Source organism: Dipodomys spectabilis, unplaced genomic scaffold (genome assembly GCF_019054845.1).
Source record: "Dipodomys spectabilis isolate Male_0828 unplaced genomic scaffold, ASM1905484v1 ptg000671l, whole genome shotgun sequence".
NCBI classification, from domain to species: Eukaryota; Metazoa; Chordata; class Mammalia; order Rodentia; family Heteromyidae; genus Dipodomys; species Dipodomys spectabilis.
Window position 1 is genome coordinate 526,668 of NW_024871348.1, and position 24,281 is coordinate 550,948.

Consider the following 24,281-nt stretch of genomic DNA (forward strand, 5'->3'; position numbering starts at 1 on the left):
ATTTCTGGGACCCGATTTCCCCCTTTTAGGGGCACAATAACAACAGAAACTGGAGTTGATCTCCTGCCAAAAGCGCATTTCCATGTAAGGTCACATTCCCAGGTATTGGGTGATGAGAGCATCCATATATGAACTTTGGGAACACAACCCATTACAATGTTCCTGCCTCTGCTGGCAGCCTCTACCTCCATATTTTACCTCCCTATTGATGGGGCTCCTCTGGAGCGCCATCTCCTTCCTGGCACCCAGCAGATCACTGCTGGCCCCGACTGCTGGCTTGAACTGACACTGAGAATTCACTGAGAGCTGGTGTAGGGCAAAGGGTCTCCTAGACTGTTAAGGTCCCAGACTGTGTGAGGAAAACTAAGCCGAGAAGCTGACCCTTTACTAAAAACAAAGAGAGGCCACGAAGGGAGACCTTAAAACCTATTTCACATGGAATTCCCCCCTATGTCATACCCTGCCCAATTAGAACGGTGCCTGCCGTGCAACGTTGTGCATTCCACCACATGATCGATTGCCCCCTGCTTCAAGGGAGTCGATGCCTGGGTGTGCACATTGCGCATCCTCCTGTAGCTATCTCTGTAATAAAGCTCCCGTAGCTGTCTTTGTAACAGCCCCCAGCTTCAAGGATGCAGGGCCTATAACATCATGTTTCCAGAATATACAAACCCCAAGAGTAAGAATATCCACTTGCTTTGTGTGGGGACCCCAAATTTGCCCGCCAATGCAAGCCAGAATGATAGGTTAGTTCAAACAGTTCCTAGGAGTCGGACTGTAACCCACCAGCCACGGACATAAACATGCAACCCTTATGTGCTGTTACAATCCCGTTGGCCACCTGTGCGTGGCCAGGCGTGGATGTTGCCTTTAAAAACCCTGACTTGTGGGTTGTTCGGGGTCGCAGTTTCAGCTCCCGAGTCTGTGCTGCGTCCCTGGCCGGTTAGCTCTCCACTTCCCCAAGAAAGTCATCTTTTTAAGTGAGGCTGTCTGAACAGTGGACTTTTTCCCCCGTAACACTGGGACAAGACTGCTCTGGGGTTCGGACACTACAGTTTGCAGCAGGACCAAACAGAGGCTGGTCTGTCTCTGGCACTGAGGCTTTGGGACACTTCATCAGGGCTTCAAGTTTTCCAGGGTCCTGGGCAGAAGTAGCTGCAGCTACAGGCTAGGAGGAAGAGTGGAGCACTGCAGGGGTGGGGCAGGAGCAGGAGGTGAGCGGTCCAGGGGCGGGGCTGCTGGGACGCCAAGGGTCTTGAGGACAGTGTGCATACCTAGAGCACCATCTGGTGGGAAGCAGTGGTCACTGCACCTCTCTGGTCCTGAGATGAGGAAGATCATGTGCAGGCCTAGACCACCATCTGGTGGGAAACATTGGTCACTGCATCCCCTGGACCTGAGAAGAGGAGGATCATGTACCCAGCTAGACCACCATCTGGTGGCAATCAGTGGTCACTGCACCCCTTGGTCTTGAGGAAAGGAGGACGGTGAGCATGCCTAGGGCACCCTCTGGTGGGAAACGGCCCTCATTGCACCCCTGGTCTTGAGAAGAAGAGCAAGGTGCTCACCTGTCTAGCGCGCCCTCCGGTGGGAATCAGCTATCACCGCACCCTAGGTGCTGAGGAGAGGAGGACAGTGTGCAAGCCTAGAGCACCCTCTTGTGGGAATCAGTGCTCACTGCATCCTCTGGTTTTGTGGGCGGAGCAGAGCAAGAAGTGAGCAGTGCAGGGGTGGGCTTGTGGGAGGATCTGGGGTCCTGAGGAGGACAGTACGCACACCTAGAGCACCATCAGGTGGGAATTAGTGAACACTGCATACCTGGCCAGGACAAGAGGAGCACAGTGTGCACACCTAGAGCGCCCTCTGGTCAGAATCAGTGCTCACTGCCCCCTCTGGTCCTGAGAAGGACAGTGTACATACCCAGAGCGCCCTCTGGTGGGTATCAGTGTTCATTGCACTCTCTGGTCCTGAGAAGAACAGTGCACACACCCAGAGCGCCCTCTGGTGGGAATCATTCTTGAAAGCAGCCATCAATTAAGAAAGTGTTAAAGCTCAACACTTCACTCTACTTTATCCACTGCAGCCCCTGGTCCTGAGAAGGACCGTGCACACACCCAGAGCGCCCTCTGGTGGGAATCAGTGCTCACTGCACCCTCTAGTCTTGTGGGAGGAGCAGAGCATGGAAGTGAGGGTTCCAGGGGCAGGGCTTGTGTAGGGGCAGAGAATGATAGGGGTGGGGCAAGAATGAGTCCAGAGGCGGGGCTTGTGGGGAGGCAGAGCACAGGAGGGGTGTGGCAAAGGAGAAGTGAGTGGTGTATGGATGTCAGTCAGGGTACATATTAGGGTGTGTGATGGGGTATAGGTTAGGGTACATGTATGTGTCGGGTTACACATTTGGGATACACATAAGACGGTTACCTGTAACGTTTGGACAATGTATTAGAATTTAGAGTATTTATTAGGGTATGTGCTACGTTTAGGGTAAATGTGAAGTTGTAGTTTGTTAGGGTACATTCAGGGTACAGGTACAATTTACAGAGTATGTGAATGGGTACTTGTTACCATATGGGTTCGTGTCCAGAGCATGTTTATTGTATTGGGAATCTGTTAGGTTTAACATACATGTGAAAGTAATGGCACATATTAGGGTATGTGTTTGAGTCCATGTCCATGTATGTGTTAGAGTTAGGGCACTTGATAGGGGGTTACGGTACATGCTAGAGTGTGTGTTAGTTAGGGCACATATTAGGGTACGTATTAGAGTTAGCATACTTCACAGGGGATTCGTTAGGGTGAAGGTACATGTTAGGATATGGTTGAGTCACATGTTAGGGTACATTAATTTTTTTAAGTATGTGTCAAGGTACCTGGGGTATATGTAAAGGTCAGAGTTAGAGTATGTTAGGGTACATTCAGGGTACATGTAAGGTTCCTGTATGCTTTATAGAATATGTGTTAGGGTATTTGTTATTATATGCGTGTCTAGAGTATGTTTAATGTGTTAGAGTACTATTGGGAAATCTGTTGGGGTTAAAATACATGTTAAAGTCAGGGCACATATTAGGGTGTACATTGGGTTACTTTAAGGTACAAGTTTGAGTGTATTTAAGGGTATTTGCATGGTTTTGAATAAGTGTTAGGGTCCTTGTTAGGGTATGAGTTAGTGTTTAGAGTACATGTTAGCAAACAGGGTATGTTTTGTGCACATGCTAGGGTACATGTATGACTTGAAGTACATGTTAGAGTACTTGTTAGGATACATGTAAATGTTTAGAGTGTGTGTTACAGTATGTGTTTGGGTATGTGTTAAGGTTACAGTTATGGTTTGGGTTAGGCAACATGTTAGGAAGTATGTTGGGATAAGTTTAGGGTACTTGTTAGGGTATATGTAAGCTTTACAGTACATGATAATGGTTAGGGTCTGTGTTAACCAGTAGGGTACATGTTAGAGCATTTGTTAGGGTTTGGCTTAGAGTTAAGGTATGTATTATGGTATGTTTGGGGTACATGCTAGTTTACCTAACTATAAGAGTACTTGCATGTATTAGAGTGCATGTAAGAGTCATTGTTACCACACATTTTAGCGTTTAGAGTGTATGTTATGGCATGTGTGTGAGTTAGAATGAAGTTTATGGTATATGTCAGGGTTCGTGTTAGAGTTAGGGTATGTGTTAGGGCTAAAGTATACGCTATAGTGTATATTAGGGTTATGGTTTGGGTTAATTAAGGGCACGTGTTTGGGTATGCGGTAAGGTGAATTTGAGGTAGATGATAGGGTGTACGTAAATGTGCCTGTATGGTTTACAGTACTTGTTAGGGTACTTGATAGAATGTGACACTGTTTACTATATTTGTTAGGGTACTTGTTAGGGTATGCGGTACAGTTTAGGGTTTTAGAGTAAGGTATGTGTTAGGATAACTGATAGGGTACATGTTGGAGCATGTGCTAGGGTTGGGGGTTAGGGTCAGAGTCAGGGTCATTGTCAGTGTTAGGATTTTATCAATCTGGTGAGGTTAGGGCTAGCATTTGGAGTATGGGAATAGGTCAGGCTTAAGGTCAGGAAAGGGTGTAGGGAAAATATGGTAGACAAAGGGTGAGGTTGGGGATGCACTTGAGGAAATGTTAGAGTAAGGGTCCAGGAAAGGTTTAGGGTTAGGGAATGTGTGAGGAAGAACTCTGTGGAATGGGTTGGGGTTATGGATATGGTATGAATATGGAGGCTCAGTGGTACAGCGCTTGCCTTGCATGCCTGAGGCCCTGGGTTCGATTCGTCAGCATCACAGAAGCAAAAAGAAAAAAAGCCGGAAGTGGCGCTGTGGCTCAAGTGGTAGAGCGCTAGCCTTGAGCTGAAGAGCTGAGGGACAGCGCCCAGGCCCAGAGTTCAGGCCCCACAACCAGACCCAAAAATAAATAAATAAAAAAAAAAGTAAAGCAAAAAAAAAAAAAGGAGTAATTTTTCTTTCTTTGCTGAGAAGAAATGCCGTCTGGTGCTCCATCTTGTGGTCTGCCCCTCCCTTCAGAGTTCTGGCTTGGCCAGGTGCAAGCTGGGAACAGAGCAGCGGATGGAGCGAGGAGGCGCCGCTCCTGTGCTCTGGAGAGTCCCTGGAGCTGGTCTGTTCTACGGAATCCAGTGGGGCCAGGCGGGGCATGCCCGGCAGCCCCCGGCCGGCCCGGCAGCATGTGCCCACCTCTCTGCGACGCTCAGGGAGTTCAGCTCCTGCTCTGGCTTTTCTGTGGCAAGCCTTTCCCCCTCCACTGAGGCTGCCGGTGTACCATACCCTTCAGAGTGCGTAGAGCAGAGCCTTGTTCCCTTCCCGAGGCTTAAGTTTAAGAGGCTCTGTCAAATCCAGCACCAAGAATGCTTCTCCCTTCCTGAGCGCCTGACATGTGGTACCTCCTGACCTCTTTTGGGAGTTGGGAGAGTCAAAGGCAAGGTGGTGAGTGTTCACGTAGCTAGGGGTCGTGAGGACATGGGACTTCTCCAGCGAACGCACTGATGTGCTGTTACTTTTTTTTAACCAGTGTTTGTCCAGCACGATGCTGCTCAGCTCTACCTCACGTTCTGGAACCTTCTTAAGGATCAAATAGATGATGTGGACTTGGTAAGAGCTGAAGCTGGAATCCCAGGACCTGTAGAGGTCGCTCACCATTGTGCATTTGTAGTAAGGGATCCGTGGAGACCGCTTGCCACGGTTCCTGGTGTCCTTCCCGGTACCTGCCGGGAGCGTCAGGGCTCGTCAGTCCAAGAGGTCCAACTGTGGCCATAGCCTCACCCGTCCTTGGCGCCTTCTTGCAGGTAGAGAGGCTGCAGGCCCTGTACACGATCCGGGTGAAGGAGTCCCTGGTTTGCCTCCTCTCTACCAGAGAGAGCAGTAGGAACAGCAGTATGCTGACCCTCTCCCTCCCTCTCTATGACGTGGACGCAAAGCCTCTGCAAACACTGGTGAGAGACTGGGTGAGAAAGGGTCGCCCCGCCATGCCAGTTCCCCCCGCCATGCCAGTTCCCCGTGTCCTTCCACCCGCGGACACTAACAACTCTGTTTCACTTGCACGGCTCTAGGTGGCCAATTTCTTTGAGCAGCAGCAGAAGTTCTATCCTGTTTCTCATTTTCTCACCCTCGTATTAACCAGGGCTCCTTGTGTTTTCTCCTCCAGTGGGTGGAAGATCCTGACAGATGTAGCGCTGGTAGTGGGGTGCTTGGGGAACAGTGGGGGAACCGGCAGCGGAGCTCAGCCCTCACCTGTGGGGTGGCCGCGTGCCCATGGAAAGGGTCTGCTGACGCGGCCTTTCCCTGCGGCCTCCGCCGGCAGGAGGAGGCCCTGCGCTGTTTTTTCCACCCCAGGGAGTTAGCCAGCAAGAGCAAGTGGTTCTGCGAGGCCTGCGGGACGAAGACGCGTGGAAGCCAGGTGCCCACCCTCAGGTTCAGATGCGTCTCCGGGGCGGGCTGTTGCTGGGCCAAGGCTTCCCAGACACTTCCGGGCCCTTCCTGATGGCGGATGGGGTGGGATGTGGGTGAGGCTAGTTCAGACCCTCGGGCTTCTCATAGACGGGGCTGTGGATGTCGCTTCTTGACCACAGTCTTCCACCAGGAGTGGCAGGTGACGGCATGGGGCTGGCTGGGGGCGGTGGGGTTTCCTATTTGGTTTTAGAGACGCTCCCTACAGCAGACTCCTAGTTTCTGAGGGCCAGGCACCTCTGCGGAGCCCTGAGCAGCTCACGGCTTTTGTCTGAGGTCCATAGTGCTGTGCCGGCCAAGCGTCCCCTGAGTCTCCGGGGAGAGGAATGGATTCTGCCATGGAAGCCTTCAGCTCCCCAGTGTGTCCCCCGCACCCCTCCCCCTGGGGAGGAGAACGAGCCACCAGGCCCGGCGAGTCTCAGGATCTTCCCGCAAGCGCCTCGGGGCCCCGTCTCACAGTGAGTTTTGCTTTTGCAGGTCTTGAGGATGACGCATCTGCCCCAAACCCTGACCCTTCACCTGATGCGATTCTCCATTCGGAACTCACAGACGGAGAAAGTCTGCCACTTGCTGCACTTCCCTCAGCGCTTGGATCTCAGTCAGGTTCTTCTGGCTGAGCATCAAGACTTCACTGAGGACGCAGAGCAGGTGAGGTGTTCTGGATCGATCCTACCAGACGCGGCGTCCTCCAGGTTCAGCGCTCTTACCCCTCGACTGCTAGATGGCACCGACTGGTGAATCCCCTGGTTCAGGCTCCCCAGGCCCGGGTTAGCGATTTGGTCTTCAGCTCACCTCCACAGTGTGAGGGCTCGGAGCAGCCCTGTGCTGGGTGCGCAGCGCCCCCGGGAGGGGAGCCAGGCGTGGTGAGCTCAGCCTCTGAGCTGAGCACTGCTCTGTCTGAGGAAGTGTGCCCTCTGCGGGCTAGGCGGGGCCCGCACCGAGGACAGGCTGGCATCAGGTTGCTGCGAGTCACAGAGGCAAAGGCATATTCAAGGCAGAGGGCTTAAAAACATTTTAAATTCAATTTATTTATTTATTTTTCAGCCAGTATGTTGGCACGTGCCTATCTTCTTTGCGGCCGGGAGACGTAGACCAGAGGGGCATTGGTTCAAGGCCAGTGTGAGCTACACAGTTAAGACCCTGCCTCACAAATAAAAGAAAGGCTGTTTTTGTTTTTTTCTAAGCATTATTGATTTTAATGACCATGTGGTCCCCCGGGGTCCGTGCTGGGGTTATCATTATAACAATGTCACCACAAGCCTTTGCTGTTCCTAGTGTTAGTTTCTTTAAAGATTCAGAACAAACCTGCCTTATTTCCAGTGTTGACACATGGAAAGTATTTGTGTGTAGGGATTTCAGTGTGGTTCTGTGACGTACGCATGCCGGAGGAATGGTGTCTTGTGGTCTTGGCACTGACTAATGTGTCATGCTGGGCCTGTAGCAAGCACATCGCCATTCACCATCTGAGCCAAGCCGCTGGGCCTTTTTGCTTGAGTTCTGTTATCAGGCAGTGGTTTGTTTTTGTCCAGGCCTGACCTTGGACTGCTCTTCTACCTCTGCCTCTCCAAGGGACAGGCTTCCGGGTGTGCACTTGTGTCTGGCTTGTCTGTTGAGATCGGAGTCTCACTAGCTTTCTGGCCAGGCTGACTTTGTCCACAGCCTTTCTGATCTCCCCCTCTGGAGAACCTGGATTATAGGTGTGCAACCGCACCCATCCTCAAATTTTGGAAAGATTAGCTCAAGCTAGACAACATACTTATCACTTCACCTGTGTCTTTGTGGTGAGCGTATGTAAATATTCTTTAAAAGCATTTTCCGGTGTGGAACACATTATAATTATGATACTGTATGACATTGTTCTGAAACCTATTCCTCCCGTTTAACTGGAAGTTTGTGCGCTTTGATCACCATCTTTCATTACAACCCCTAATAACCACTGTTGCGTTTCTGCTGCTATGTTTTTATTTGAAAGAAAGAAATACTCTTGACTAACAAAAAAGTCAGCCCAAACTCTCACTACTAATGTTCCCTTTTCTTTTAAACAGTTTTCTAAGATTTTGAGGGAGTGGAAGGAACACTTCATGCACACATGTAGTAGAGACTTTGCGTCTGTAATATTCCTCTTCGTGTCCTACTGTTTTTGTAAGGTTTCTGTCCTGCCATTTCACTGTCCGTTTTCGGGTTCTTTTCTGTCACCGTTTTGTGGATATTCTAGTTCCATTTCTTCTCCTCACCTTTTTGAATGTCACCTCATATTTCTCCCAGTTTCATTAACCTCAAATTGAAGACTTTCAGACTATGTCTTCTGTTCAGATGGTGGCATTTGTCTATCAGCCCATTAATCATAGGAAGCCTGAAGTGTGGGAAATCATGTTCCCGACATTTGCCTGGGGAAGGAAAAAACAGCACAAAACAGAGCTAGGGGCGTGATTCAATGGTAAGGCTCCTGCCTGGCACGCAGGAGGCCCTGGGTTCAAACCGCAACTTCCAAAACAAACCAACAAACCAAAGAAGAAACCAAGGTGAAACAAAAAGTTCACAACCCCTTCCCTCCCAAACCAAACCAAAACAAATTCCCTTCCGATAACTTGTCTGCCAATGTTAAAAAACCCTTCTGCATGGTTAACAGAGACCTCCTCAGAGTTCCCACTTGGCAAAAATTGAACATTCTGCACTTACTGTTCGTGCGTCTGATATAACACAGGCATCACAGTTCTGGTTTGTGATGCTTCTCTTCAACTAGCTGTGAGATTCTGCAGGTCAAGGTCTTTTCTTCGAGCTCCTTGGAAGTGTCAGTGCCGGGCCTAGAGCAGGCAGTAAACAAGTGCCTGGCAAATATGCTTCCTCATTAAAGACCAGGGCTGGGAAAGGAGGATGGGTCGCTTACAGCCTTGTCCTCTTCCAGCGTGAAGCACAGTATGAACTCTTCGCTGTGATAGCCCACGTAGGGATGGCAGACTTCGGTCATTACTGTGCCTACATTCGGAATCCAGCGGATGGAAGATGGCTCTGCTTCAATGACTCCAATGTTTGTTGGGTGAGAACCATCATCTAAACTTTCCTCCTTCTCTGAATTCTCAGCTCAGAGTTGAAGACGCATTATGGTCTTGTAGTTTGTGTGTAGGAGCTGGGGAGTTTTGTGGTTCAAAGCCATTCTCTAGGTTTATTGCTTTATTTATTTATTTTTTTGCTTGTTTTGGGGCTTAGACTCAGGGTCTGGGTGCTGTTCCCCAGCCTCTTTGTGTTCAAGGTGAGTGCTCTACCTACCACTTCGGCCACAGCGCCACTTCCGGCTTTTTCTGTGTATGTGGTACTGAGGAATGGAACCCAGGGCTTCATGCATGCTAGGCGAGCACTCTACCACTGAGCCACCTTCCCAGCCATGGTTTATTGCTTTCTAAGCATCTGTTTGTGTCAGTGTTAGGTTTCTGGTGCTCTTAGCCCCGTACCTTGAAGGTTTATGCTTTGTAGGAAACGTCTGTGGAGCGAGACGTTAAAGATGCAAGGTGTAAAACTCTGGGATAGGTGTAAGCATTTCAAGGTGAGTGGGGACATTACAGAGGGTCTCAGGATGCACGGCGTTGTGTCACCAGATGCTCTGATGCTGTGTGGTCGCCAGGGTGGGCTTCTCCATTCTCTGCAGGAGTCTAACAGGGCACATTACAGTGTCCCCTGTTCTGTCCACACGTAATAGCAGCTGCCAACCAGCTGCTGATGTCTGTGATGTTCTTCCAGGTGTCCTGGGAAGACGTCCAGTGTACCTATGGAAATCATCACTACCGCTGGTAAGAGAAGCACTTGGGGGAATGGAGTCCACTGGGTTCTTGGAGCTTTATGAAATCTGCACGGATGAACTATTGCCTTTATCCGAGAGTCCCCACTGACTACCATTCAGCCTCATCTTTCAGCAGTCATCCCTGGCACCACACTTCCCTCAGAATTTAGACTTAAGTAAAGCACTGGCATAAGTCCCAATACCATGTCCATCATCTTCTGTAACTGTGTACCTGTATTTTCTGGTCTCTATGACCCTGTCCTAATTTATCTTCTGAGCAAGTGCCTAGTGGTGTTTTGATAATCACTGTCTTTCCTACTGCGCAAAGCTTTACTGATGGGCCCCAGCGGATTGGCGGGGCTATCTTATCAGTACCGCGCTAGCCGATTGCACCGCTGGAGCTCCAAAGGCAGGGCTATCTTATTTGCTTTCGTTGCTTTTTGAGCAGGCCTCCTTTATTACACTTCAAAATGTTTGTTGATTTTGCGACTTTTCCCCTCACACCAGACCATGTGCTTTTTTTTTTTTTTTTTTTTTTTTTTTGTGCTGGTTCTTGGGTTTGAAGTCTAGGCCTAGGCATTGAGCTTTTTCACTCAAGGCTAGTGCTCGACCACATGAACCACAACTCCACGGCCTGCTTTTGTGTGGTTAATTTGAGATAAGAGTATCAAAGACTTTTCTGCTCTGCTGGCTTTGAACCTGAATTCTCTGATCTAAGCCTCCTGAATAACAAGGGTTACAAGTGTGAGCCAGTGGTGCCCAGAAGAGCAGGGGCCAGGACCACTCTTCTCTTTCTCAGTAGGCATCAGGACATGATACTGACGTAGTCATTAACCTAGAGAGAAAAGCTGGATAAAGTTAAGGCAGAGATTTTTATATGTACTGGAGGTGGAAATGGAACTGACAGTGTAGGTACTGGAGGTGGTATGGGGGTGACAGTGTAGGTAGTGGAGGTGGTATGGGGGTGACAGTGTAGGTACTGGAGGTGATGTGGGGGTGACAGTGTAAGTACTGGAGGTGGTATGGGGGTGACAGTGTAGGTAGTGGAGGTGGTATGAGTGTGACAGTGTAGGTAGTGGAGGTGGTATTGGGGTGACAGTGTAGGTACTGGAGGTGATATGGGGGTGACAGTGTAGTTACTGGAGGTGGTATTGGGGTGACAGTGTAGGTACTGGAGGTGATATGGGGGTGACAGTGTAGGTAGTGGAGGTGGTATTGGGGTGACAGTGTAGGTAGTGGAGGTGATATGGGGGTGACAGTGTAGGTACTGGAGGTGGTATTGGGGTGACAGTGTAGGTACTGGAGGTGATATGGGGGTCACAGTGTAGGTAGTGGAGGTGGTATTGAGGTGACAGTGTAGGTAGTGGAGGTGGTATTGAGGTGACAGTGTAGGTACTGGAGGTGGTATGGGCGTGACAGTGTAGGTACTGGAGGTGGTATTGGGGGTGATGGTGCTTGTACCAGGTGATATTCAGCTACATCAGTAGGCTTGATTTCATAATTAATGGATTAGGTGGAGCTTATGTTTGATATCTTCCTTTTACCTACTTTTCATATTTTCCTTTTATTTATTCTCAACATTTCTCTTAGGTGCCTGTTCTTAGCCAATTTTTGGTTATTCATTCCCCTGTGATTTAGAATAGGGGTTAGCAAACTTTCTCTGTAGAAGTTAGAGAGAAAGTACTTAGGGTTTTGGAGCATAGCTTCTGTAGCTGTTACTCAGCTTTGCCCTTGCAACATGCAGGGTGCCACAGACAGCACGTGAATGAATGAATGTAAGTGGCCATGTTCCAATTAAGTTTATTTGCAAAAAACTGGGTTGGAGTTGGCTTATAGTCCCATAATATGTCTGTCCCTGGTCCTTTCCTCCTTCCTTCCTTCCTTCCTTCCTTCCTTCCTTCCTTCCTTCCTTCCTTCCTTCCTTCCTTCCTTCCTTTCTTCCTTCCTTGTTTTCCTTCCTTCCTTGCTTCCTTCCTTCCTTCCTTCCTTTCTTCCTTTCTTTCTTCTAGTCCTGGGTATGAACTCAGGGCCTGGGTGCTATCCCTGAGCCTCTTTGTATTCAAGATTAATGCTGTACCACTCGAACCACAGTGCTACTTCCAGCTTTTTCTGAGTATTTTATTGGAGATAAGAGTCTCACAGACTTTTCTGTCCAGGCTGCCTTTGAACCATGACCCTCAGATCTCAGCCTCCTGAGTAGCTAGGATCACAGGCATGAGCCGTTAGCACCATGCTGTCCATGATTTGTATGTTAGCTCATAAGAACTTACAGGTTAGTTTCCCAAGTTACTATTTTCTTTCCCTTTGATGAGACGGACAGGTTAGGTAGATGAAGGTTTGCTTCATTATCCTGGAAATTTGGTCCTATTGTGAATCAATAATATATCCCCTCAACTAGGCACTGGTAGCTCACTCCTGTCATCCTAGCTACTGAGGAGGCTGAGATCTGAGGATTGCGGATCAAAGCCAGCCTGGGCAGGAAAATGTTTGTGACTCTTATCTCTAAGTAACTGGCTACAGAAAACTAGAAGTGGCTTTATGGCTCAAGTGGTAGAGCCCTCGCCTTGAGCTGGGACAGTGCCCAGGCCCAGAATTCAAGTCCCACAACCCACCCAAAAATACATACAGCCTTTCATTGTAAATGTTTCATTTTGCTATGCTGATAAATTTCTCTTTATAGGCAGGAAACTGCATATCTTCTGGTTTACATGAAGATTAGAGGTTAATGGATATACTCTAAACCTTCAGAGACTGACAAATTCATTTCTTTTCCTGTCATTGGATCTGCTGAGTCTTCTAGGAGATTCTACAATGAGGAAAAACATAAAAACTGTAATAATTTAAGTCTTAAGTTATAACCATGAATGGGTACTGGTGTGGTTTGGATGTGGTTTGTCTCCAAAGGTCCTGTGACAGAGGCCTGGTCCCTTGTCTAGCAATGTTGTGGGGCAGAATCTTTTGAGAGCTGAGGCTTGTGCAGGGCATCTGTGGCTCATGCTTGAAATTCTAGCTACTCAGGAGGCTTTGAGAGTTCAAATCCAGATAGGGCAGAAAAAGCCTTGAGACTTACCTTCCATTGACAACGGAAACAAAAGCTGGAAGTATAGCCATTGCTCAAGTGCTAATGTGCCGGCTCGAGTGAAAAAGCTCAAGGATGGACTGCACCTAAGCCCCGCGTTCAAGGCCCAGTAGTGCCCATGAACTATTTCAGCTAGGCCCCCGTCTCCCTACGTTTCCAGAGCCCTTGAAAATGTCCCACACCTGGAGAGTAAGCATTCAACACAGGAGCCTGTGTAGGAAATTCTTATCCAAACCATAACTCTTGTGAATGAGGCACAATAAGTAAATAAAGTTATTTCTTTCAAAAGGAGTGTAGTGTGCAGCTTAATGGGGTAATTAAACACATATGCTGCTAACGACTTGTGCTATAAATATATAGCTGTGAAAGCAAAGGCCACTGGATCTTTTCAAGAAGTTGCGCTCCTCGGGACCTGGGCTGCGGTGAACACTAATGCCCAGCAGAGGGCGCTCTGGGCCTGTGCGCTGTCCTCATCAGGACCCGGGGTGCGGTGAGCACTGATGCCCACCAGAGGGCGCCCTAGGCTTGCACACTGTCCTCTCATCAGGACTCGGGGTGCAGTGGGTCCCGATTCCCACCAGAGGGCATACTAGGCATATGTGCACTGGCCTCCTGGCCTCAGGACCTGTGGCATAGAAGACATGCAGAGGCCATGTCCTATGGACTATGAGTCCCGGCACCCTGAAGCTGAGAAAGCGCACAGGTGAAGTGGTTCTGTCTGACTCCATTCTGGGAAAATGATCAGAGTCGGATTTAGAGTTGCTTCAAATAAAACACAAAATGAAATGGATACCATGGATGTATTACAGTAACAACTAGGACCTGAAATATATATATATATATTGGTCCCCTCGTGGGGCCTGAACTCTGGGCCTGGGCGCCGTCCCTCAGCTCTTCAGCTCAAGGCTAGCGCTCTACCACTTGAGCCACAGCGCCACTTCCGGGTTTTTGCTTTTTGCTTATGTGGTGCTGGGGTATCGAACCCAGGGCCTCAGGCATGCAAGGCAAGCGCTCTACCACTGAGCCACCTTCCCAGCCCCTGATCTATTAACCTCTAGTACATTGCAGTGCACATTGAAAAGTTCCACAAAATGTAAAATGCTTTTATGGGGATATGTGAGGACTGGTTTTTAGTGTTAACATCCTCCCTGTCTTAAATGATACTTAACTAGATGATAATGATTAGCTATAACTGATTTATACTATAAAGGATTTAAACATACATAAGGGTCTAGGGTTGCTATGACACACCACTGCAGACTGGGTTGTTTAGAGATCTGTGTTCATAGCTCTGAAGTTTAGCAGCATGGAATAAGTGTCTTCTGGGCCACATTCCCTCAGGAGGTACAAGGCACTGTGAGTTCTAGGTCTTCTCTCAGCTTCTGAGCCTGTGAGAGCAGAGTGACGTCTCTGCAGAGGATCATCCCTGGGTGCATTTCTGGGACCCGATTTCCCCCTTTTAGGGGCACAATAACAACAGGAACTGGAGTTGATCTCCTGCCAAAAGCCCATTTCCATGTAAGGTCACATTCCCAGGTATTGGGTGATGAGAGCATGCATACATGAACTTTGGGAACACAACCCATTACAATGTTCCTGCCTCTGCTGGGCAGCCTCTACCTCCATATTTTACCTCCCTATTGCTGGGGCTCCTCTGGAGCCCCATCTCCTTCCTGGCACCCAGCAGATCACTGCTGGCCCTGACTGCTGGCTTGAGCTGACACTGAGAATTCACTGAGAGCTGGTGTAGGGCAAAGGGTCTCCTAGACTGTTAAGGTCCCAGACTGTGTGAGGAAACTATGCCGAGAAGTTGACCCTTTACTAAAAACAAAGAGAGGCCATGAAGGGAGACCTTAAAACCTATTTCACATGGAATTCCCCCCTATGTCATACCCTGCCCAATTAGAACGGTGCCTGCCGTGCAACGTTGTGCATTCCACCCCGTGATCGATTGCCTCCTGCTTCAAGGGAGTCGATGCCTCGGTGTGCACATTGCGCATCCTCCTGTAGCTATCTCTGTAATAAAGCTCCCGTAGCTGTCTTTGTAACAGCCCCCAGCTTCAAGGATGCAGGGCCTATAACATCATGTTTCCAGAATATACAAACCCCAAGAGTAAGAATATCCACTTGCTTTGTGTGGGGACCCCAAATTTGCCCGCCAATGCAAGCCAGAATGATAGGTTAGTTCAAACAGTTCCTAGGAGTCGGACTGTAACCCACCAGCCACGGACATAAACATGCAACCCTTATGTGGTGTTACAATCCCGTTGGCCACCTGTGCGTGGCCAGGCGTGGATGTTGCCTTTAAAAACCCTAGCTTGTGGGTTGTTCGGGGTCGCAGTTTCAGCTCCCGAGTCTGTGCTGCGTCCCTGGCCGGTTAGCTCTCCACTTCCCCAAGAAAGTCATCTTTTTAAGTGAGGCTGTCTGAACAGTGGACTTTTTTCCCCGTAACACTGGGACAAGACTGCTCTGGGGTTGGGACACTACAGTTTGCAGCAGGACCAAACAGAGGCTGGTCTGTCTCTGGCACTGAGGCTTTGGGACACTTCATCAGGGCTTCAAGTTTTACAGGGTCCTGGGCAGAAGTAGCTGCAGCTACAGGCTAGGAGGAGGAGTGGAGCACTGCAGGGGTGGGGCAGGAGCAGGAAGTGAGCGGTCCAGGGGCGGGGCTGGTGGGACGCCAAGGGTCTTGGGGACAGTGTGCATACCTAGAGCACCATCTGGTAGGAAGCAGTGGTCACTGCACCTCTCTGGTCCTGAGATGAGGAAGATCATGTGCAGGCCTAGAGCACCATCTGGTGGGAAACATTGGTCACTGCATCCCCTGGACCTGAGAAGAGGAGGATCATGTACACAGCTAGACCACCATCTGGTGGGAATCAGCGCTCACCGCACCCCTTGGTCTTGAGGAAAGGAGGACGGTGAGCATGCCTAGAGCACCCTCTGGTGGGAAACAGCCCTCATTGCACCCCTGGTCCTGAGAAGACGAGCAAGGTGCTCACCTGTCTAGCGTGCCCTCCGGTGGGAATCAGCTATCACCGCACCCTAGGTGCTGAGGAGAGGAGGACAGTGTGCAAGCCTAGAGCACCCTCTTGTGGGAATCAGTGCTCACTGCATCCTCTGGTTTTGTGGGCGGAGCAGAGCAAGAAGTGAGCAGTGCAGGGGTGGGCTTGTGGGAGGATCTGGGGTCCTGAGGAGGACAGTACACACACCTAGAGCACCATCAGGTGTCAATTAGTGAACACTGCATACCTGGCCAGGACAAGAGACACCCTAGAGCGCCCTCTGGTCAGAATCAGTGCTCACTGCACCCTCTGGTCCTGAGGACAGTGCACTCACCCAGAGCGCCCTCTGGTGGGAATCAGTGTTCATTGCACCCTCTCTTCCTGAGATGGACCGTGTACACACCCAGAGCGCCTTCTGGTGGGAATCATTCTTAAAAGCAGCCATCAATTAAGAAAGCGTTAAAGCTCAACACTTCACTCTACTTTATCCACTGCAGCCCCTGGTCCTGAGAAGGACCGTGCACACACCCAGAGCGCCCTCTGGTGGGAATCAGTGCTCACTGCACCCCGTGGTCCTGAGAAGAGGAGGACAGTGCACACACCCAGAGCGCCCTCTGGTGTGAATCAGTGCTCACTGCACCCTCCAGTCTGGGAGGAGCAGAGCATGGAAGTGAGGGGTCCAGGGGCAGGGCTTGTGTAGGGGCAGAGAATGATAGGGGTGGGGCAAGAATGAGTCCAGAGGCGGGGCTTGTGGGGAGGCAGAGCACAGGAGGGGTGTGGCAAAGGAGAAGTGAGTGGGCCTGGGACGGAGCTTGTGGGAGACCCCGGGGACCTGAGGAGGACGGTGCACACACCTAGAGCACCCTCTGGTGGGAAGCAGCGGTCACGGCACCCCCTGGTAGTGAGGAGGACAGTGCGCATACCTAGAGCACCCCCTGGTGGAAAGCAGTCCTCACTGCACTCAGTGTCCTCCATGGACAGTGCACCTGCCTAGAGCACCTTCTGCCTAGAGCAGGGAAGTGCGCAGCCCAGGGGCAGGGCTTGTGGAAGAGCAGAGCACAGGAGCATTTTGGGTGCATATAAGGCTCACTTAGAGTACACGTTAGGGTACTTGTTAGGGTACATGTTAATGTTTACCATACATTTTAGGGGTGAGGTACATTTTTAGGTACATAGGGTGTTAGAGTTAGAGTACATGCTGGTGTATGGATGTCAGTCAGGATACATATTATTAGGGTGTGAGTATGGGCCAGAGTTAGGGTGTGTGATGGGGTATATGTTAGGGTACATGTATGTGTCAGGACTAGGGCCTGTGTCAGGTTACACATTTGGGATATACATAAGGTTACCTGGATGGTTTGGACAATGTATTAGAATTTAGAGTATTTATTAGGGTATGTGCTACGTTTAGGGTAAATGTGAAGTTGTAGTTTGTTAGGGTACATTCAGGGTACAGGTACAATTTACAGAGTATGTGAATGGGTACTTGTTACCGTATGGGTTCGTGTCCAGAGCATGTTTATTGTATTACAGTATATTGGGAATCTGTTAGGTTTAACATACATGTGAAAGTAATGGCACATATTGGGTATGTGTTTGAGTCCATGTTAGGGTATGTGTTAGAGTTAGGGTACTTGATAGTGGATTGGTTAGGGTTACGGTACATGCTAGAGTGTGTGTTAGTTAGGGCACATATTAGGGTATGTATTAGAGTTAGCATACTTCACAGGGGATTCGTTAGGGTGAAGGTACATGTTAGGATATGGTTGAGTCACATGTTAGGGTACATTAATTTTTTAAATATGTGTCAAGGTACTTGGGGTATATGTAAAGGTCAGAGTTAGAGTATGTTAGGGTACATTCAGGGTACATGTAAGGTTACCTGTATGCTTTATAGAATATGTGTTAGGGTATTTGTTATTATATGCGTGTCTAGAGTATGTTTAATGTGTTAGAGTACTATTGGGAAATCTGTTAGGGTTCAAAGACATGTTAAAGTCAGGGCACATATTAGGGTGTACATTGGGTTACTTTAAGGTACAAGTTTGAGTGTATTTAAGGGTATTTGCATGGTTTTGAATAAGTGTTAGGGTCCTTGTTAGTGTTTAGAGTACATGTTAGCAAACAGGGTATGTTTTGTGCACATGCTAGGGTACATGTATGACTTGAAGTACATGTTAGAGTACTTGTTACATGTAAATGTTTAGAGTGTGCGTTACAGTATGTGCTTGGGTATGTGTCAAGGTTACAGTTATGGTTTGGGTTAGGCAACACGTTAGGAAGTATGTTGGGATAAGTTTAGGGTACTTGTTAGGGTATATGTAAGCTTTACAGTACATGATAATGGTTAGGGTCTGTGTTAACCAGTAGGGTACATGTTAGAGCATTTGTTAGGGTTTGGCTTAGAGTTAAGGTATGTATTATGGTATGTTTGGGGTACATGCTAGTTTACCTAACTATAAGAGTACTTGCATGTATTAGAGTGCATGTAGGAGTCATTGTTACCACACATTTTAGCGTTTAGAGTGTATGTTATGGCATGTGTGTGAGTTAGAATGAAGTTTATGGTATATGTCAGGGTTCGTGTTAGACTTAGGGTATGTGTTAGGGTTAAAGTATACGCTATAGTGTATATTAGGGTTATGGTTTGGGTTAATTAAGGGCACGTGTTTGGGTATGCGGTAAGGTGAATTTGAGGTAGATGATAGGGTGTACGTAAATGTGCTTGTATGGTTTACAGTACTTGTTAGGGTACTTGATAGAATGTGACACTGTTTACTATATTTGTTAGGGTACTTATTAGGGTATGCGGTACAGTTTAGGGTTTTAGAGTAAGGTATGTGTTAGGATAACTGATAGGCTACATGTTGGAGCATGTGCTAGGGTTGGGGGTTAGGGTCAGAGTCAGGGTCATTGTCAGTGTTAGGATTTTATCGATCTGGTGAGGTTAGGGCTAGCATTTGGATTATGGGAATAGGTCAGGCTTAAGGTCAGGAAAGGGTGTAGGGAAAATATGGTAGACAAAGGGTGAGGTTGGGGATGCACTTGAGGAAATGTTAGAGTAAGGGTCCAGGAAAGGTTTAGGGTTAGGGAATGTGTGAGGAAGAACTCTGTGGGATGGGTTGGGGTTATGGATATGGTATGAATATGGAGGCTCAGTGGTACAGCGCTTGCCTTGCATGCCTGAGGCCCTGGGTTCGATTCCTCAGCATCACAGAAGCAAAAAGAAAAAAGCCAGAAGTGGCGCTGTGGCTCAAGTGGTAGAGCGCTAGCCTTGAGCTGAAGAGCTGAGGGACAGCGCCCAGGCCCGGAGTTCAGGCCCCACAACCGGACCCAAAAATAATAATAAAAAAAAAAAGTAAAGCAAAAAAAAAGAGTCATTTTTCGATCTTTGCTGAGAAGGAATGCCGCCTGGCGCACCGTCTGGTGGTCTGCGCCTCCCTTCAGAGTTCTGGCTTGGCCAGGTGCAAGCTGGGAACAGAGCAGCGGATGGAGCGAGGAGGCGCCGCTCCTGTGCTCTGGAGAGTCCCTGGAGCTGGTCTGTTCTACGGAATCCAGTGGGGCCAGGCGGGGCATGCCCGGCAGCCCCCGGCCGGCCCGTCAGCATGTGCCCACCTCTCTGCGCCGCTCAGGGAGTTCAGCTCCTGCTCTGGCTTTTCTGTGGCAAGCCTTTCCCCCTCCACTGAGGCTGCCGGTGTACCATACCCTTCAGAGTGCGTAGAGCACAGCCTTGTTCCCTTCCCGAGGCTGAAGTTTAAGAGGCGCTGTCAAATCCAGCACCAAGAATGCTTCTCCCTTCCTGAGCGCCTGACATGTGGTACCTCCTGACCTCTTTTGGGAGTTGGGAGAGTCAAAGGCAAGGTGGTGAGTGTTCACGTAGCTAGGGGTCGTGAGGACATGGGACTTCTCCAGCGACCGCACTGATGCGCTGTTCCTTTTTTTTAACCAGTGTTTGTCCAGCACGATGCTGCTCAGCTCTACCTCACGTTCTGGAACCTTCTTAAGGATCAAATAGATGATGTGGACTTGGCTAAGAGCTGAAGCTGGAATCCCAGGACCTGTAGAGGTCGCTCACCATTGTGCATTTGTAGTAAGGGATCCGTGGAGACCGCTTGCCACGGTTCCTGGTGTCCTTCCCGGTACCTGCCGGGAGCGTCAGGGCTCGTCAGTCCAACAGGTCCAACTGTGGACATAGCCTCACCCGTCCTTGGCTCCTTCTTGCAGGTAGAGAGGCTGCAGGCCCTGTACACGATCCGGGTGAAGGAGTCCCTGGTTTGCCTCCTCTGTACCAGAGAGAGCAGTAGGAACAGCAGTATGCTGACCCTCTCCCTCCCTCTCTATGACGTGGACGCAAAGCCTCTGCAAACACTGGTGAGAGACTGGGTGAGAAAGGGTCGCCCCGCCATGCCAGTTCCCTCCGCCATGCCAGTTCCCCGTGTCCTTCCACCCGTGGACACTAACAACTCTGTTTCACTTGCACGGCTCTAGGTGGCCAATTTCTTTGAGCAGCAGCAGAAGTTCTATCCTGTTTCTCATTTTCTCACCCTCATATTAACCAGGGCTCCTTGTGTTTTCTCCTCCAGTGGGTGGAAGATCCTGACAGATGTAGCGCTGGTAGTGGGGTGCTTGGGGGACTGTGGGGGAACCTGCAGCGGAGCTCAGCCCTCACCTGTGGGGTGGCCGCGTGCCCATGGAAAGGGTCTGCTGACGCGGCCTTTCCCTGCGGCCTCCGCCGGCAGGAGGAGGCCCTGCGCTGTTTTTTTCCACCCCAGGGAGTTAGCCAGCAAGAGCAAGTGGTTCTGCGAGGCCTGCGGGACGAAGACGCGTGGAAGCCAGGTGCCCACCCTCAGGTTCAGATGCGTCTCCGGGGCGGGCTGTTGCTGGGCCACGGCTTTCCAGACCCTTCCGGGCCCTTCCTGATGGCGGATGGGGTGGGATGTGGGTGAGGCTAGTTCAGACCCTCGGGCTTCTCATAGACGGGGCTGTGGATGTCGCTTCTTGACCACAGTCTTCCACCAGGAGTGGCAGGTGACGGCATGGGGCTGGGTGGGGGCGGTGGGGTTTCCTCTTTGGTTTTAGAGACGCTCCCTACAGCAGACTCCTAGTTTCTGAGGGCCAGGCACCTCTGCGGAGCCCTGAGCAGCTCACGGCTTTTGTCTGAGGTCCATAGTGCTGTGCCGGCCAAGCGTCCCCTGTGTCTCCGGGGAGAGGAATGGATTCTGCCATGGAAGCCTTCAGCTCCCCAGTGTGTCCCCCGCGCCTCTCCCCCTGGGGAGGAGAACGATCCACCAGGCCCGGCGAGTCTCAGGATCTTCCCGCAAGCGCCTCGGGGCCCCGTCTCACAGTGAGTTTTGCTTTTGCAGGTCTTGAGGATGACGCATCTGCCCCAAACCCTGACCCTTCACCTGATGCGATTCTCCATTCGGAACTCACAGACGGAGAAAGTCTGCCACTTGCTGCACTTCCCTCAGCGCTTGGATCTCAGTCAGGTTCTTCTGGCTGAGCATCAAGACTTCACTGAGGACGCAGAGCAGGTGAGGTGTTCTGGATCGATCCTACCAGACGCGGCGTCCTCCAGGTTCAGCGCTCTTACCCCTCGACTGCTAGATGGCACCGACTGGTGACTCCCCTGGTTCAGGCTCCCCAGGCCCGGGTTAGCGATTTGGTCTTCAGCTCACCTCCACAGTGTGAGGGCTCGGAGCAGCCCTGTGCTGGGTGTGCAGCGCCCCCGGGAGGGGAGCCAGGCGTGGTGAGCTCAGCCTCTGAGCACTGCTCTGTCTGAGGAAGTGTGCCCTCTGCAGGCTAGGCGGGGCCCGCACCGAGGACAGGCTGGCCTCAGGTTGCTGCGAGTCACAGAAGCAAAGGCATATTCAAGGCAGAGGGCTTAAAAACATTTTAAATTCAATTTATTTATTTATTTTTCAGCCAGTATGTTGGCACGTGCCTATCTTCTTTGCGGTCGGGAGACGTAGACCAGAGGGGCATTGGTTCAAGGCCAGTGTGAGCTACACAGTTAAGACCCTGCCTCACAAATAAAAGAAAGGCTGTTTTTGTTTTTTTCTAAGCATTATTGATTTTAATGACCATGTGGTCCCCCGGGGTCCGTGCTGGGGTTATCATTATAACAATGTCACCACAAGCCTTTGCTGTTCCTAGTGTTAGTTTCTTTAAAGATTCAGAACAAACCTGCCTTATTTCCAATGTTGACACATGGAAAGTATTTGTGTGTAGGGATTTCAGTGTGGTGCTGTGACGTACGCATGCCGGAGGAATGGTGTCTTGTGGTCTTGGCACTGACTAATGTGTCACGCTGGGCCTGTAGCAAGCACATCGCCATTCACCATCTGAGCCAAGCCGCTGGGCCTTTTTGCTTGAGTTCTGTTATCAGGCAGTGGTTTGTTTTTGTCCAGGCCTGACCTTGGGCTGCTCTTCTACCTCTGCCTCTCCCAGGGACAGGCTTCCGGGTGTGCACTTGTGTCTGGCTTGTCTGTTGAGATCGGAGTCTCACTAGCTTTCTGGCCAGGCTGACTTTGTCCACAGCCTTTCTGATCTCCCCCTCTGGAGAACCTGGATTATAGGTGTGCAACCGCACCCATCCTCAAATTTTGGAAAGATTAGCTCAAGCTAGACAACATACTTATCACTTCACCTGTGTCTTTGTGGTGAGCGTATGTAAAAATTCTTTAAAAGCATTTTCCGGTGTGGAACACATTATAATTACGATAGTGTATGACATTGTTCTGAAACCTATTCCTCCCGTTTAACTGGAAGTTTGTGCGCTTTGATCACCATCTTTCATTACAACCCCTAATAACCACTGTTGGGTTTCTGCTGCTATGTTTTTATTTGAAAGAAAGAAATACTCTTGACTAACAAAAAAGTCAGCCCAAACTCTCACTACTAATGTTCCCTTTTCTTTTAAACAGTTTTCTAAGATTTTGAGGGAGTGGAACACTTCATGGACACATGTATTAGAGACTTTGCGTCTGGAACATTCCTCTTTGTGTCCTACTGTCTTTGTAAGGTTTCTGTCCTGCCATTTCACTGTCCGTTTTCGGGTTCTTTTCTGTCAGCGTTTTGTGGATATTCTAGTTCCATTTCTTCTCCTCACCTTTTTGAATGTCACCTCATATTTCTCACAGTTTCATTAACCTCAAACTGAAGACTTTCAGACTATGTCTTCTGTTCAGATGGTGGCATGTGTCTATCAGCCCATTAATCATAGGAAGCCTGAAGCGGGGGAAATCATGTTCCCGACGTTTGCCTGGGGAAGGACAAAACAGCATAGAACAGAGCTAGGGGTGTGATTCAATGGTAAGGCTCCTGCCTGGCACGCAGGAGGCCCTGGGTTCAAACCGCAACTTCCAAAACAAACCAACAAAAACAAAGAAGAAACCAAGGTGAAACAAAAAGTTCACAACCCCTCCCCCCCCCAAAAGAAACCAAAACAAATTCCCTTCCGATAACTTGTCTGCCAATGTTAAAAAACCCTTCTGCACTGTTAACAGAGACCTCCTCAGAGTTCCCACTTGGCAAAAATTGAACATCCCCCACTTACTGGTCGTGCGTCTGATATAACACAGGCATCACAGTTCTGGTTTGTGATGCTTCTCTTCAACTAGCTGTGAGATTCTGCAGGTCAAGGTCTTTTCTTCGAGCTCCTTGGAAGTGTCAGTGCCGGGCCTAGAGCAGGCAGTAAACAAGTGCCTGGCAAATATGCTTCCTCATTAAAGACCAGGGCTGGGAAAGGAGGGATGGGTCGCTTACAGCCTTGTCCTCTTCCAGCGTGAAGCACAGTATGAACTCTTCGCTGTGATAGCCCACGTAGGGATGGCAGACTTCGGTCATTACTGTGCCTACATTCGGAATCCAGCGGATGGAAGATGGCTCTGCTTCAATGACTCCAATGTTTGTTGGGTGAGAACCATCATCTAAACTTTCCTCCTTCTCTGAATTCTCAGCTCAGAGTTGAAGACGCATTATGGTCTTGTAGTTTGTGTGTAGGAGCTGGGGAGTTTTGTGGTTCAAAGCCATTCTCTAGGTTTATTGCTTTATTTATTTATTTTCTTGCTTGTCTTGGGGCTTAGACTCAGGGTCTGGGTGCTGTTCCCCAGCCTCTTTGTGTTCAAGGAGAGTGCTCTACCTACCACTTCGGCCCCAGCGCCACTTCCGGTTTTTTCTGTGTATGTGGTACTGAGGAATGGAACCCAGGGCTTCATGCATGCTAGGCGAGCACTCTACCACTGAGCCACCTTCCCAGCCATGGTTTATTGCTTTCTAAGCATCTGTTTGTGTCAGTGTTAGGTTTCTGGTGCTCTTAGCCCCGTACCTTGAAGGTTTATGCTTTGTAGGAAATGTCTGTGGAGCGAGACGTTAAAGATGCAAGGTGTAAAACTCTGGGATAGGTGTGAGCATTTCAAGGTGAGTGGGGACATTACAGAGGGTCTCAGGATGCACGGCGTTG

At 49.6% G+C, this 24,281-nt stretch overlaps 2 protein-coding genes across 2 annotated transcripts in view; both read left to right on the plus strand.

Annotated features, from left to right (window-relative positions):
- Window positions 1–3,743: 3,743 nt before the first annotated feature.
- Window positions 3,744–24,225, plus strand: LOC122101674 (putative ubiquitin carboxyl-terminal hydrolase 41). Its single transcript, XM_042672148.1, has 12 exons — window positions 3,744–3,748; window positions 4,522–4,787; window positions 5,024–5,103; window positions 5,298–5,444; window positions 5,813–5,908; window positions 6,436–6,606; window positions 8,864–8,995; window positions 20,042–20,188; window positions 20,557–20,653; window positions 21,181–21,351; window positions 23,603–23,734; window positions 24,169–24,225. The coding sequence occupies exons 1-10, from the start codon at window positions 3,744–3,746 to the stop codon at window positions 21,318–21,320; spliced, it is 1,281 nt and encodes a 426-aa protein (XP_042528082.1). The 3' UTR covers window positions 21,321–21,351; window positions 23,603–23,734; window positions 24,169–24,225.
- LOC122101675 (ubl carboxyl-terminal hydrolase 18-like) overlaps window positions 23,648–24,281 on the plus strand; it is a 33,010-nt gene continuing 32,376 nt past the window's right edge. Inside the window, exon 1 of the mRNA XM_042672149.1 lies at window positions 23,648–23,734. Coding sequence (XP_042528083.1) covers window positions 23,648–23,734 — 87 coding nt within the window. The remainder of the gene's footprint in view (window positions 23,735–24,281) is intronic.